Here is a 12,523-nt window from a genome sequence, read left to right as displayed (position 1 = left end):
GCAGCCCCAGAGGTTATCTTACTGGCCCTTGTCTAGGTGCAGAATAACAGGAATTAAAAACCATGTCTTACTAAGACACAGCTGTCCAGCTTTTACCTGTCACATACCCGTACTGTTAACCAGTTGTTAGTAGTATCTTTTCTCAGGACGAAATGATTTGATTCCAAGGTCATTTGCTCCGGTTATTTTAATGAGAGGGGTGTTTCTTGGGGGCTCTTAGGTCAGTGCTGAACTTTCTGTGATGTAGGAAATGGTCTCTATCTGTGCTGCTCAATATGGCAGCCGTTGGCCACAGTGGCTATTAAGCATTTGCAATGTGGCTAGACCGAGGAAGGAAGTGAGTTTTTCATTTTCATTAACTTTAAATATCCACATGGGGTTTGTAATTACTGTACTGAACAGCACAGTCTCGGGAGTTCCTCACAGTGGGGGTCTCTGGGAGCTGGGCATGACGACATAGTAGCCGGCCTCTGATGGCCACTGCGAAAGGTGGACAGATCATGGCAGGAGGGGGCGGGGGGGAGAATTCACTCCAAAGGCTGAGTGGAGATCTTTACAGATGCTGACCGCTGGTTCCTTGTTGAGATTTAATGAGTGTCCACTGGAGCTATGCCTGAGCTGGGCTCGAGTTTACAAAACCTTCTCTGCCACCAGGGAGCTCACAGTCTAATGAGAGGCTCAGAACAATGGGCTTCTGATGATCATATCTAGGTATTACAAATAACGTGTCTACCTAGGAGGTCAACGCAAGGCATAGGCTATAGCCTAACCCAGATGGGAGGAGAGGCCAGGAAAAGAAGTGGGAAATCACCAGAAGAGGTGATACTTGAGCTGAACCTTGAGGCAAAGATCAGGGATGGGCACAGGAAAAGGAGGGGGCGTGCACTGGAGGCAGTGAGCAGGGTCTGTGAAAAGGTACCAGGCGAGGCAGAGCTCGGACAGGGTAGGGTAGAAGGTGAGTGGCTGGAGGTGATGAACATCAAATCATGAATTTTTGCCTCCTGTGCTAAGGACTTTGTATTTAATTTTAGAGCATGGATACTTGGGTTTTAAGGCGTATAAGAATTTCTGGGGGAGTGCATGTGCTCAAAAGGAGAATCTTGTAAACCAAAAATGGAGGCACATTTTTGTGGTTTTAGGTGGGGTACTCATTCTCTTTAGGCCTTTGTTCCTTAGCTGGGCTTATTTCTGGCCAAGCAACACCATCTGTTAACCTCTGTGCAATTCTAGTCTGAGATTAGAAACAAGGACCAATAAGTAAGGTACTTATTAAAAACACTTGAAAGCTACACAATAGCAACAGTGTGGACCCTTCCACCCATATTTGACTGGGCTGTTTAAAGCATGTCCCCTTTCTTTAAATAATCTAACTTGTCTGAGTGTATGGAGAAGTAAACTGAGGTCAGAAGATGAAGTGTCTTGTGCAAGATGGCACATTTCTTAGTGTAGGGCTTGGCTACTTTAATATTTAGAAACGATATGGAGCACCATCACACTAGAAAGAGAACTGTAGTTTTAAATCACATGTACCTTACTTCCAGATGAAAACTGAAGCACACCCCTCTCCCAAAGAAAGTCCTCTTCCTATTTACAGGGTTAGTGATGGAGTAAAGACCAAAACAGGGCAACTTGACTGTGGTCTGGTATTTTGTCTACATTTCGCTGCCTTTCTCTATTCTGTACTTGATTTTTTTTTTTTTTTTTGAGTCATGTGAAGGTCAGACTGTTATTAACTCTATCCCGTAAATAATTTTTCACTGGTGTGAGATATATATAAAGATGACATAAGTCAGTCTGTATTTGCCCTACGGTTATATATACTGCCTAAGCAGTCCCTGAAATGCAGCATGGAGAACATTAGAAATTTTTAATAGATGTCCACTTACAATTATCACAGAGGAAAATGGTACCTTTCAGAAATTCCTGCTTTACGGCCCCCAATTTAAATACAACCATGATTTACTTTTGCTTTTTTTTTTCTTAGCTTACTTTCTTCTCCACACATGGGACCCACCATATACAATTAACAGTGTCTCATAATCTTGCACCAAATATTAAGTAACCATAGTTACTCTGTAACCAAACAAGTAAGTATTAAAATGAAGAAGCCCAATAAAGAACTAATCATTGTTATTTCTAGATCTGTGAAGGCACAACTGGCTTCAGAGTTAAACTCCTAAGTATAAGCTTTAAAACACTCTCCAAAAATAATAAATGACACTTAGCATAGAATTCCCAGTTATACCTACAATCTATTGTATTCTTTTCAGGGCTGGGCCTGGACACCTGTATTTTTAAATGCTTTTTAGATAATCTTGATGTCCAGCTGGGTTTGAGAATCAGTGATACAAACAGCTCTGCTGAGCTAGTTCTGAGTCACTCAGTAGATGTATCTGCCCGAGTGTGAGGGCCGGTAGTCACTGCTTTTTCCTATCCGCCTCCTATATGACAAGGACCTTATGTTAGAGCTCCGGTTCTATTGTTAAATTGATATCTGCATTAATTAAACTCGGAAGTACGGTCTCTGGCTAGTTTATTTCCTATAAAATGTACCCGAAGGCTATGGTTGGTGGTGGTTCTAGTCTGTCTCCTTTCTCATTTCACCCTGGGGGCTGCTAGCTCTCCAGATCCTAGAGTTGTGGCCAGGAGAAGCCTGGGCTTTGTGCCTCAGTGAGCTCTTTATGTTGATTTAATGAGACGGGCAGCAATACTCAGGTGTGCTTCAGGGATACTAAAACAGGCAGGCTAAATTTACATATTTATGAGACAAAACTGCTTGAACTTAAGCATGTGCCTGCACACGCATGCGCATGCCCCCCCCCCCCCAGACACACACAGAAATTATGTCACTGCTGTGTTTTCCTTTAAATGCTTTACGTGAACAATATTTCCCAAGGTTGCATTATTGATAAACACAAGAACTACATCTGGAAGAAATCCTTTGAAATTAGATTCTAAATCCACATTAATGCCAAGTAAGTAATGAATACCGAGAGGTACTGAATAGGAGGTCTGGGAGCAATGGAGAAAAAATCTAGTTGTTTTTCCTTCTTTCTTTCTAAGATGGGGCAAGCATTTAATTCCTTGCTTTCCCTGAGTCAAGGTTTGTTTGAGCTCTGTGTGTGTGTGTGTGTGCATGCGCGCACGCGTTTTTGTGAGACAGACACAGAAAATGAAACATGGACAGTAACAGAATCTAGGTCTTAAGGTGTTAGCACCATTCCTCAACCTTTGGTTTGAAGTCACCAAAGGAGATGATGTCAAACACGCACAAACATGCACACACAAAATGGCCGCTCTAATTATTGCAGAAACACAGAAACAGGAAGGACAGGAAGTCATGGCTTATTCTCTTATTCTCCTATCACCTCAGGCAAATTTTTTATTAAAAACAAACTAACAAGGCACCTGGGTGGCTCAGTCAGTTAAGCCATTTGCCATTGGCCCAGGTCCTGGTCCCAGGGTTCTGGTGCTGGGATGGAGCCCTAGGTCCACCTCCTTGCTCAGCAGGTAGCCTGCTTCTCCCACTCCCTATGCCCCACCCCTTTGCTGGAGCTCTCTCTCTTTCAAATAAATAAGTAAATCTTAAAAAAAAAAAAAAAAAAAGGAAGAAAAGAAAAGAAAACATATCTGAGTTGATTTAGCTTCCCAGAGATAGTTGTAGATGTATTTATCAGAACAGATCTTCAAAAACCTGAAACTATATTATCTCTTACCAAGGTGTAGAAGGTCTTTTGTTTTTGTCATTGAGAGAAACAGGTACTATTATTCAGATGAAGTATCCCCAGAGCAAAGGGGAAGCCAGCACAGCAGCCCCTGCAGGAGGTACAGGGGAGGAGGGCAGGCCTGGAAGGAGACAGGGTTTCTGTTCCAGTACTAAAACTCCCAGGACTACAGTTTGGTAGGACCATTATGTCACCAGACCCTCACTGGTTCTAAGAGGACAGAAGAATTGGGTCTGCAAGCTGCCCTCCTTCCAAGGTTTCCACTGAGGGCATAAATTTAAAGTATTCTATTAGATATAACTTCACTGAACTGTGAATGAAATGAACTACCTCACCATGATTTTCAACTAGGCTTCTTCTCTCATTAAGAGAACAATCCTAGCTGGGCACATATGTGTTGCGATTTCTTTGAGACATGAAAGATGCACTGTAATAAACACCGGCGACTATTGCAACCAAGACCGTGTCTGTTTCCAAATCCCAACAGACATTTTTAACACTATGATAATGGAGGTGAATTCCAGGATAGGCGATTTCAGCAGAAATGCTTCTTGAAAGATGACCCATTACTCTTGATGAAGAAGTCAGGGTTCCATCCGAGTTCCAGAACACGAGTCATCACTGGATATAATATTTTCAGCTCACACCACACAAGTTGGGGGAGCTAATATTAACGTGTGAAGTCTGCTAGAGGTTCAAAAAGTGAACTGTTGCTAAGGCTTTCTTAAAGTGGAACAGTTTTAATGGGTTAGTAACTATATAATTTTCCCTTCTAATTAAATACCACGTACCAAGCTGTGAAAAATGTGACATGGATGATTTGGGATGTTTAAGGTGGTTTAAAGCAACCTGGGCAGAAGGCCCGGAACATGTCCACTTATTAGCAGGGTAAAAAATCCAGAAAGCCAGATTCTCTCAGAAACAAAACCCAGAGATGAAGACCGCAGACTGCACCGTTGTGTTCCAAAAAGCTACAGGTTATGTTTTAATCTTTCCGTGGGCCAGAAAAGTTATTCGACCAAGGCTGACGGTCTCTCACCACCGCAGGGGGAAGCATGGCCTTTGCCGCTCACCGTGACGGCTGTCACATACATCCTGTCGATAACAAGTACAACCAAACCCAACTTTAAAATCAGGTTTATTGGACATAATAGGAGAGAAAAAGAATCACTGAGGTAAATAGATGATGACAAATGGGGTTAAGAGTGTTTCTATTGGAAAACATTTCTCTAACGCAAAATTATAGGGTTTTAAGAAGTATCTCTAAATGATGAAATAAAGATAATTTGGATTCAATTTAGAGAGAGAATACCATTTTCCCCTAGCACTGACGAAGAAGGGTATATTACCCACAGGAAAGGAGAGTGGCTTGAAAAGCTGTGTTTAGGGCCTCGTTTTCGTAACTTCCCCTGCAATTCACATTCATCTGTGAACAACTGAGCTGTGGTAGAATCTGGTAGCAATCAACAGGAAGGAAAATAGATGATCTGAAAGTCACTTCGTTTTTTCTTCAGGCAAATGTCGAACTCACTAGTATAAAATATACATCAGCGTTATTCAAAGTGAGATCAAAATGGCTATGAGGGCCGACTTCCGAGGCACCTGTGCTAAACGGACCCTCACGGGGACACTGGTCAGCAGTGGGTTATACCCGTATGAGCCCAGCCTCCCAGGCCCCCCGTGTTCACTCCAGTTTACGCAGCCTACAGAATCCGGCCGAGTCACCGAACATCCCACTTGACTCCTGACGCATTCAGCTGTAGTAACAACCTCGATTCTATTCTTTATTTTTGGTTGTCGAATGGTCTGTTAATGTGTTTTATCTCGGGAAAGACGTTATGAGGGGTGGTGAAAACGGATGAAGGTAATCAAATAGCAATCACAGGATGATGTTTAACGACTCACATGGAAGCTCTTTCCTCTCCAAAATGGCGCCCCTCTGCAAAAAGGACCTTTTATGAGCAGCCGTATATGTGGTGTGCCTTTTGACATGACTTAAGAAAGAGGGAAGGCTCGAGAACGTAGGTTGGCAGTGAGTCACCTTTCCTGGCTTGTGTTAAGGATTCAGGTCACTGTATCTCCTCTATTGGTAAACATGAGTTTTCCAGCTCAGTGTCTTAAAAGCTAGTTACTGAGGAAATGCTCTGCATAATGGACTTAATGATCCAGGACTGGAATAGCAGGGATCTGGGATGAGGTGTGTCAGGAGAGCTAAGCTATTTATATATGGGCAAAGCTTACACAGGTACTTCTGCATTATCCTTGCTGCTATTAATAAACTTGCACTCTTCATGAGTAGCTAATTTAAAATGAGTCTTAACGTGATTAAAAGTACCAAAAATGGAAAAGAACCTTGAACTACCTCTGCCCTAGTAGCCCTAATTATTAATAGACTGTGTATCCAGGATATAAAATGACTGCCCGCTGATAGATAGGATTTATAATTGTTGTTCCCTAAGTATAACCTTCAGCTGTTCAGGCAATTTTCTCACTGCCTTCTGCACATCAAATAACGCTTGCTGTTCCTGTGCCTCGTGCCGTTCTCCCTGTCTTGACATGGCAGCCCTTTCTCTTTTGCCCTAAATGACAGCCATGAAGGTTCACAGACGGCTCTCAGAGACTGCTCTCCAATCTATAGCAACTGGGTCTCTATTTTCTGAATTCTGACTACACTTCTCAGTCAGTTTATAATTCAGTACATGGTGTTTTCTATATGTATTTATGTAACTCTTCTCTATTCTTTTTTTAAAGATTTTATTTATTTGAGTGAGAGAGGACACAGGCACATGAGCAGAGAGAGGGGCAGAGTCAGAGGGAGAAGCAGACTCCCCACGGAGCAGGGAGGGGGGCCCCCATGTGGAGCTCGATCCCAGGACCCTGAGATCATAACCTGAGCCAAAGGCAGATGCTTCACCAGCTGAGCCACCCAGGCACCCTAACTCTTCTCTATGCTTGGGTGTCATGTCCTCGGACCTCAGCACATTGTTGGACATATGGTAACACACGTCTTGCTTCAGGATAGGCGTCCCCAGTAAGCCAGTGCTGTGGCTCCATGTTGCAGACCCCCAGCGACAGAATTCTCCACTGATAACTGATCTTTAGGCAACCCCACGCTTTCATGACCCCAAAAGAAGAATTGTAGAGAAAAGGCTGACCTGAAATGCCCAAGGGGTATTGTCCACACAGTAGACTCTCAAGTTGTAATCCAGAGAGTTACAGGACATGCAGCCAAAAACCGCCACCTTGAGCTGCTTCACGGCACAGTCTGTGATTGGTTCCCCGGTGAGGGCGTAGGTCCCGAAGCTGTCGAGCAGCACGTGGCATGCAAAGGGGTCCAGAAGGCAGTAGCAGGATGTGGATTCATCCTCCACTGACATCACTTCCTGTGGGGAAAAGGTGTCGGAAATTCTCTCAGCTTCGAAATAAGATGCGATTTAACAATGACGTTGCATGGACGGACACGATTTTTTCGGGATCTTTTTACTGTCCTCATTTTCTTGATGTTAAAACACTCTTTTTCTAGCAAAATAACTGCTTATATCAGGGACTCAAGAAATAGTTATATTCAGTGTGTTGGAATTTTATAGTTTACAACAAACCTCATTTCCAAAGCTCTCCTTTTTTCTGTTAATTTGTGCAGTGCTGAATTTAAGAAAACTCTTAAATATTAACACCCGACAAGCAAACTGTCTTGAGAAGGTTCTATATCTGAAAATCTTCTTTCAATATCCTTAAGATAATATTTATTTTCCTTCAAATATTTTATCCTCTCCCACCAAATTCATTCACCAGGGACCATTAAATAAATGGTTTTGATAAGATGTTCGAGAATATTTCACCTTCCCTGATAAGAACTTTGGTTTGTGTGACTGGTTGGGTAGAGCATAAATATAACACCATCTGGATGAAAAACTTGTGAGGACTTGCTCCATGGAAAAACTCAAGTGATAAAAATCAAGGCAAAGAAACTATAATGGAAAAGAGAGCCAAATCCGGCCCCTTTATGAACCCCACGGAACGTTGTGCCCGGGAAATGTGCCCCCGGCTGGACTAGGACTGAATACATAGCAGAATGCATTTTCAACAAAAAGTATAGGCTAGTTGCAGAGATAGCTGGGCAGGGTAAATGTAATCCCCTGTCGCAACTGGGAATTTTCTTCTCCTAAAGAAACAAGATTCTCCTTTTTTACTCCTTTTGCCTGAAGCACCTCCTGGGAGAGAGGATCCCAGGGCTGGCTGGAATAGGTCATTGTGTTCCAGCAAGATAATTCACCTGCTTTCATGCAAACTGACTTCAGACAGACATAAAAGGAATCCCTATCAGACAGAGAAATCAGAGGTTTCACTTAAAGTAGTAATAACAATGCGATAGTTGCTGTGTCTGTCTCTCTTGTTGTTTCCCTCCTCATATGCTGCCTCATTTTCTTGTCTTGTCTCTCTTCGGCTCTCCCCTTTGGCTGTATCGCTTTCATACACTCCTATACACAAGACAACGGACGCTCAATAATTCTCAATGCATTCATTAATTCACCAAAATATATTCAGCATACATTTAGCAACTGCTCTGTTGCTGAACATTTCAACATGTTCTAATCCCTACGATGGCAGAATAAGAGAAGTTTCTTTGACGAACACACCCTGGGTGCCCTGAGCGGCCTCCCGATCTCCACAGTGGCCACAGGGGAAAGTCAATTCAGATGCGGACACGGTCTAGGAGGAAGGATGGAAGTATAGGTTTTATATACCAAAAATGGGCACGTAAGGGGATGAGTCTCTGTGGAGAATTACAACGGTATTCTTAAACCCAAGAGAAAAGTTCTGGATCCTCTCCTGCTTCTCTTTTCCATTATCATGGAAAAACACCAGCCAGAACCCTGAGGATACTGTAAAGCCCATGCCGCCAGCCCTCTCAAAAAACAAGAACATGCTTACCGATTTCACAGCAGACTTGTGTTAAAAGAGGTACATGTAAATCTATTCCATAGGTGGAAGCTAAACCCTATTTTTTTAAAAAGGAAATGATTTTTTAAAAAGGAAGACTAGGGTCTCACCTCCCACTTGCCCTGCTGCGTCCTCTTCTTTAAATGGATGTTCCAGTGCTCAGAACTGACGTCCGCACAGTGTGGTATGGTCAGTGCAAAGGGAGTGGTGACGATCATGTCTGGGGGGCCACAGGTGACTTCAGGACTCAGGAGCACCTCGGATCCATCGGACTGGAGGCTTTATGGTTGGGAGAGGATACAAGAAGTGTGTCAAGAAGGGGGCGTATTTGAATGAGAATTTAGTTACATAGACTGGGGCTTTCTTGAGGCTTCCTGGCGCTACAAGTGCCCAGAGCTGGTCTGGGCAACAGCCATTTATCCTGAAAGGCTCAAGCATGAGGACTGAGTTTAGCTTAGATTTCAAAGCTAAGTTTTGACACACAAAATAACAGGTGCTTCTTCAGAAATACAGGGCGGAACAGAAGACAGCAAAGACCTGGCCGGTGTGTTATTCTCCTTGATAACATTATCTATGACCAAAGCCGAGAGCTCTGTAGGAAGGACTGCTCTGGTAATCTTCCCATCAGATTCCTTCCTCCCAACAACCCATTCTACAAATATTTTTAATGCTAGTAAGTGATAAAACAAATTATTACAGAACAAAGCAACCCTTTCGACATACTCAGATTGAGGATGTCACTTCTGGTTTTGAAAACATTTGTTTTCTGCCAATGCACAAATACATAGGTTACACAGTGACAGCAGAGAAGACGGTTATAAATGTGCATAATAAAATACATAGATACTTAGCTTTCGACTCTTCACTATTTTAGTTCTAAATCTAAAGTCATTCCACCCCAACCTAGTGTGGAGAATTTTCTGTATTGTGAATTATTCACAACGGGAATGCAGAGTCATGAAATGATAAAAGGAGGTGAAATTTAACTGAAGGGAAATGATATCATTGCATGATATCTTTCAATTTCTTGTCTTTTGGGTTTAATCTCTGTCCCCAAAAGTAAGGTGGGCTGGTTTATAGGCCAGCAGTCAGTGAGAAGAACCCACAAGTCTGCTCATTCTTCCCCAACTGCTTCTGTGTTTTTGAACAAGGTATCTGATTTGGGGGGGGGGGGGGCTGTATTTTCACTTGTAAGAAATACAGTGACCCAGAATATAGCCCATAAAGCCATTTAGGACTCTCAGATGAGCAATGCTATATGAGCACTGCGATTGGTATTAAGACTGAAGTTTGCTCTTACACGACCTAGGAAGGGCATGTAGTTATGTCATCCCTCATCAAAAAAGCCACCCCTTGAGCAAGATAAAGATGAAATTTAGCACCAAGAGATGCCACCTATCCCACGGTCTTGTATAAACAGAACAGTTTCCTATGAGGGCATCGAACATGTTACTAGTTTCCGAGTCACTTTTGTTGACATTGCGCGTTAGGCATGGTCCTACTCCCCCTCATTATCTGTCATTTACTGCTGCTTTAAAGTCCAGACACAGAAGTGGGCAGGAACATCTCTCCACTGCATCTAAAACAGACCTGAACGTGACTGCAGTGTCCTTCCCACTTCAGGAAGCCCTGAAGCCACAGTCACAAAATCCGACCATCCACCTAGGCCACCGTCGTCCAAAGGCGACGATTCTTCCCATACAACCGGAGCGCAGGGGGACCTGAAAATAGTCTGCATCTGCCTTTAAGCAGAGCAGGCGAGCGAGGCGGGCAGCGTCAGTAAGTAGTGTATTAGCAAGTAACAAACGTGCGCCGAACAGTCTGGATACAATATACTTGAGGTTTGGGGGCGTGTGGAGAAAAATAAGGTAAAATTCCAGGGTGAGCTCTAAGCAGCACGGGGTGGGGCAGCCTGTCTGTGGATGCCTGCCAGCGGCCAGTAGAGAAGGTTAAGCACTTTCCTTATCACTGCTGCTTGCATTTGTCACAGACAGGAATAGCAGGGATGCTTGGGAGTGACCGATGACAAGCTCTCCTAAAAGAACTACTTAATTGCTTTCAGAGACTCATCCCCCTTGTTGAACATATTGTTCCAACATATGGGAATTTGGGGAATTATTTAATGCCAAATGAACTGAAATCAGCTAATTAGATGAACTCTTACACTCGTGAATAGCGAGGCTCCTTTCCGTGATAACTTCAACAGCATTAGGCAGCAGAGGCAGAGCACAGGGTGGCAGGCAGAGCAGAGAACGGGAGTTTTGCATTAAGCAGGCACTGGGCATTTCCACCAGGGCAAGGGAAGCAAATCAGGATTGACAGCTAAGCCTCCTACTGTGAAAACAGGGTCTGTGGGTGTAGGTCTCTGGTGAAGGAACTAAACTTTTATCTCTCCATTTCTCCTCCCCCCCCCCCCCCCACGATTAATAATAATTTGTCCTTCTCTGCCATCTTCTATATGTAGCAATCAGGGAGATTTACAAATGTTAATTAAAGCTCTTCACACACCTGTGGAGGCAGGTGTTAACAGCATAAGGTCACAGAGCAGTTCGCCAAAGTGATGAGCTGCAAAATGCCCCCTAAATTTCTGACTCGTACGCAGGCTCCTGCTCTCTGTGACTGGATGGACTTTCTTCCTCTGTAACCACTAACAGATTTTCTGGGCATACTGCTGGCTCTCGTGACATCCCAAGTAAAGATGGGGGAAGGCGGGCATGTAGTCCAAGTGTCGTCATGGATGCAGACTTAGGACATTTGAGGAAGGAGGTCTAGGGAGAGAAGGCTTTAATTGGGCCTGGGCAAAACTGAAGATTCCCGAGGACAGTATGGATGGCATTTCAATTTTCCCAGAGCACATCTGACAAGGAAGTATTCAAGCTCCTGCTAGGATTGCTGTGAGCTACGAACAGCAGCAATTGCAAGGGTTATCCTAGAACCACTTCTAGGCATCACATGCTCTAGTGTAGATGGAAAAGTCTGGGTGTGTTCGACTTTTGCTAGTTGTCTTTTTCCTTGTATTTGATCTGTCCATCCATCCATCCAAATGCTGTACATATTTATGAACACTTAAGGATATAAAAAGATCAATAAATTAAGAGCCAGTTCTGGGTTGCCAGGTAGCTTGTGGGGCAACTGTAGGTAAGCAGGTTATGAATGCCAATTTCTGCTTCCTCAGTGCAGCTGAGGGTTCTAGGGAAATCTGCCAGCTTTGCAGAGAACCACAGAATATCCGTGGGGGCAGGGGGGCACTCGTAGCAGCCACAAGAGCATTTGACCTAATAATCTGGTAAAGTAGGAAGACTCCTGTTGCTACTTTGTTTAGAACCAGAAAGGGAAAACGTGGGAAGAGTAGTTGCAGAGGACACAAGAAGTGGGTAAAAGAACATTCGGATGTGCCACTTGTGTCCTCGCTACTCAGCTCTGCCCTGATAGATCCCTCGTCTGACCTTTTCTGTCTTGAAAACCACAGGGTGGCAGAAGGGAAAGCCCGGGCCTTTCTGAGCCTCACTTTCCTTACATGCAAAATAATGCCTCCACTAAGACTGCTGTGAGAATTGAACAACAACAACAGCACAAAAATCACCTACTATGTCCTCAGTGGGTTGAGGTTCTGCTTCTCCCTATCTCAAATGCCCATCTTTCCTGCCTTTGGAAGAGCCTTATTTTCATGGGAACTGTGCTTTCTGAAATTGCTAATTGATTCAATAAATTGTCATTCTAGCAAGATGTGCTTTAACAGACATTTCACAGCCTTAAAGATGTACACTATTTAAGGGAATTTAAGGCACCTTGGCAATGCTCCCATCCTTACCTCCCACGGTCTGTCCTCAACTCGGCAACCAGCGGAATCCCACTGG

The 12,523-nt window shown here is 43.7% G+C and overlaps 1 protein-coding gene across 2 annotated transcripts in view; it reads right to left on the bottom strand.

Annotated features, from left to right (window-relative positions):
• UNC5D (unc-5 netrin receptor D) overlaps window positions 1-12,523 on the bottom strand; it is a 538,291-nt gene that overhangs the window by 34,569 nt on the left and 491,199 nt on the right. For both annotated transcript variants that reach the window (XM_059384170.1, XM_059384171.1), the window contains 2 exons: window positions 8,777-8,945; window positions 6,881-7,108 (listed from right to left, as the gene is read on the bottom strand). In XM_059384170.1, coding sequence (XP_059240153.1) covers window positions 6,881-7,108; window positions 8,777-8,945 — 397 coding nt within the window. The remainder of the gene's footprint in view (window positions 1-6,880; window positions 7,109-8,776; window positions 8,946-12,523) is intronic.

The sequence above is a fragment of the Mustela nigripes genome, chromosome 18 (genome assembly GCF_022355385.1).
Source record: "Mustela nigripes isolate SB6536 chromosome 18, MUSNIG.SB6536, whole genome shotgun sequence".
NCBI lineage: Eukaryota > Metazoa > Chordata > Mammalia > Carnivora > Mustelidae > Mustela > Mustela nigripes.
Note: the sequence above shows the minus strand (reverse complement) of the source record. Positions and strands in the feature narration are given on the sequence as shown.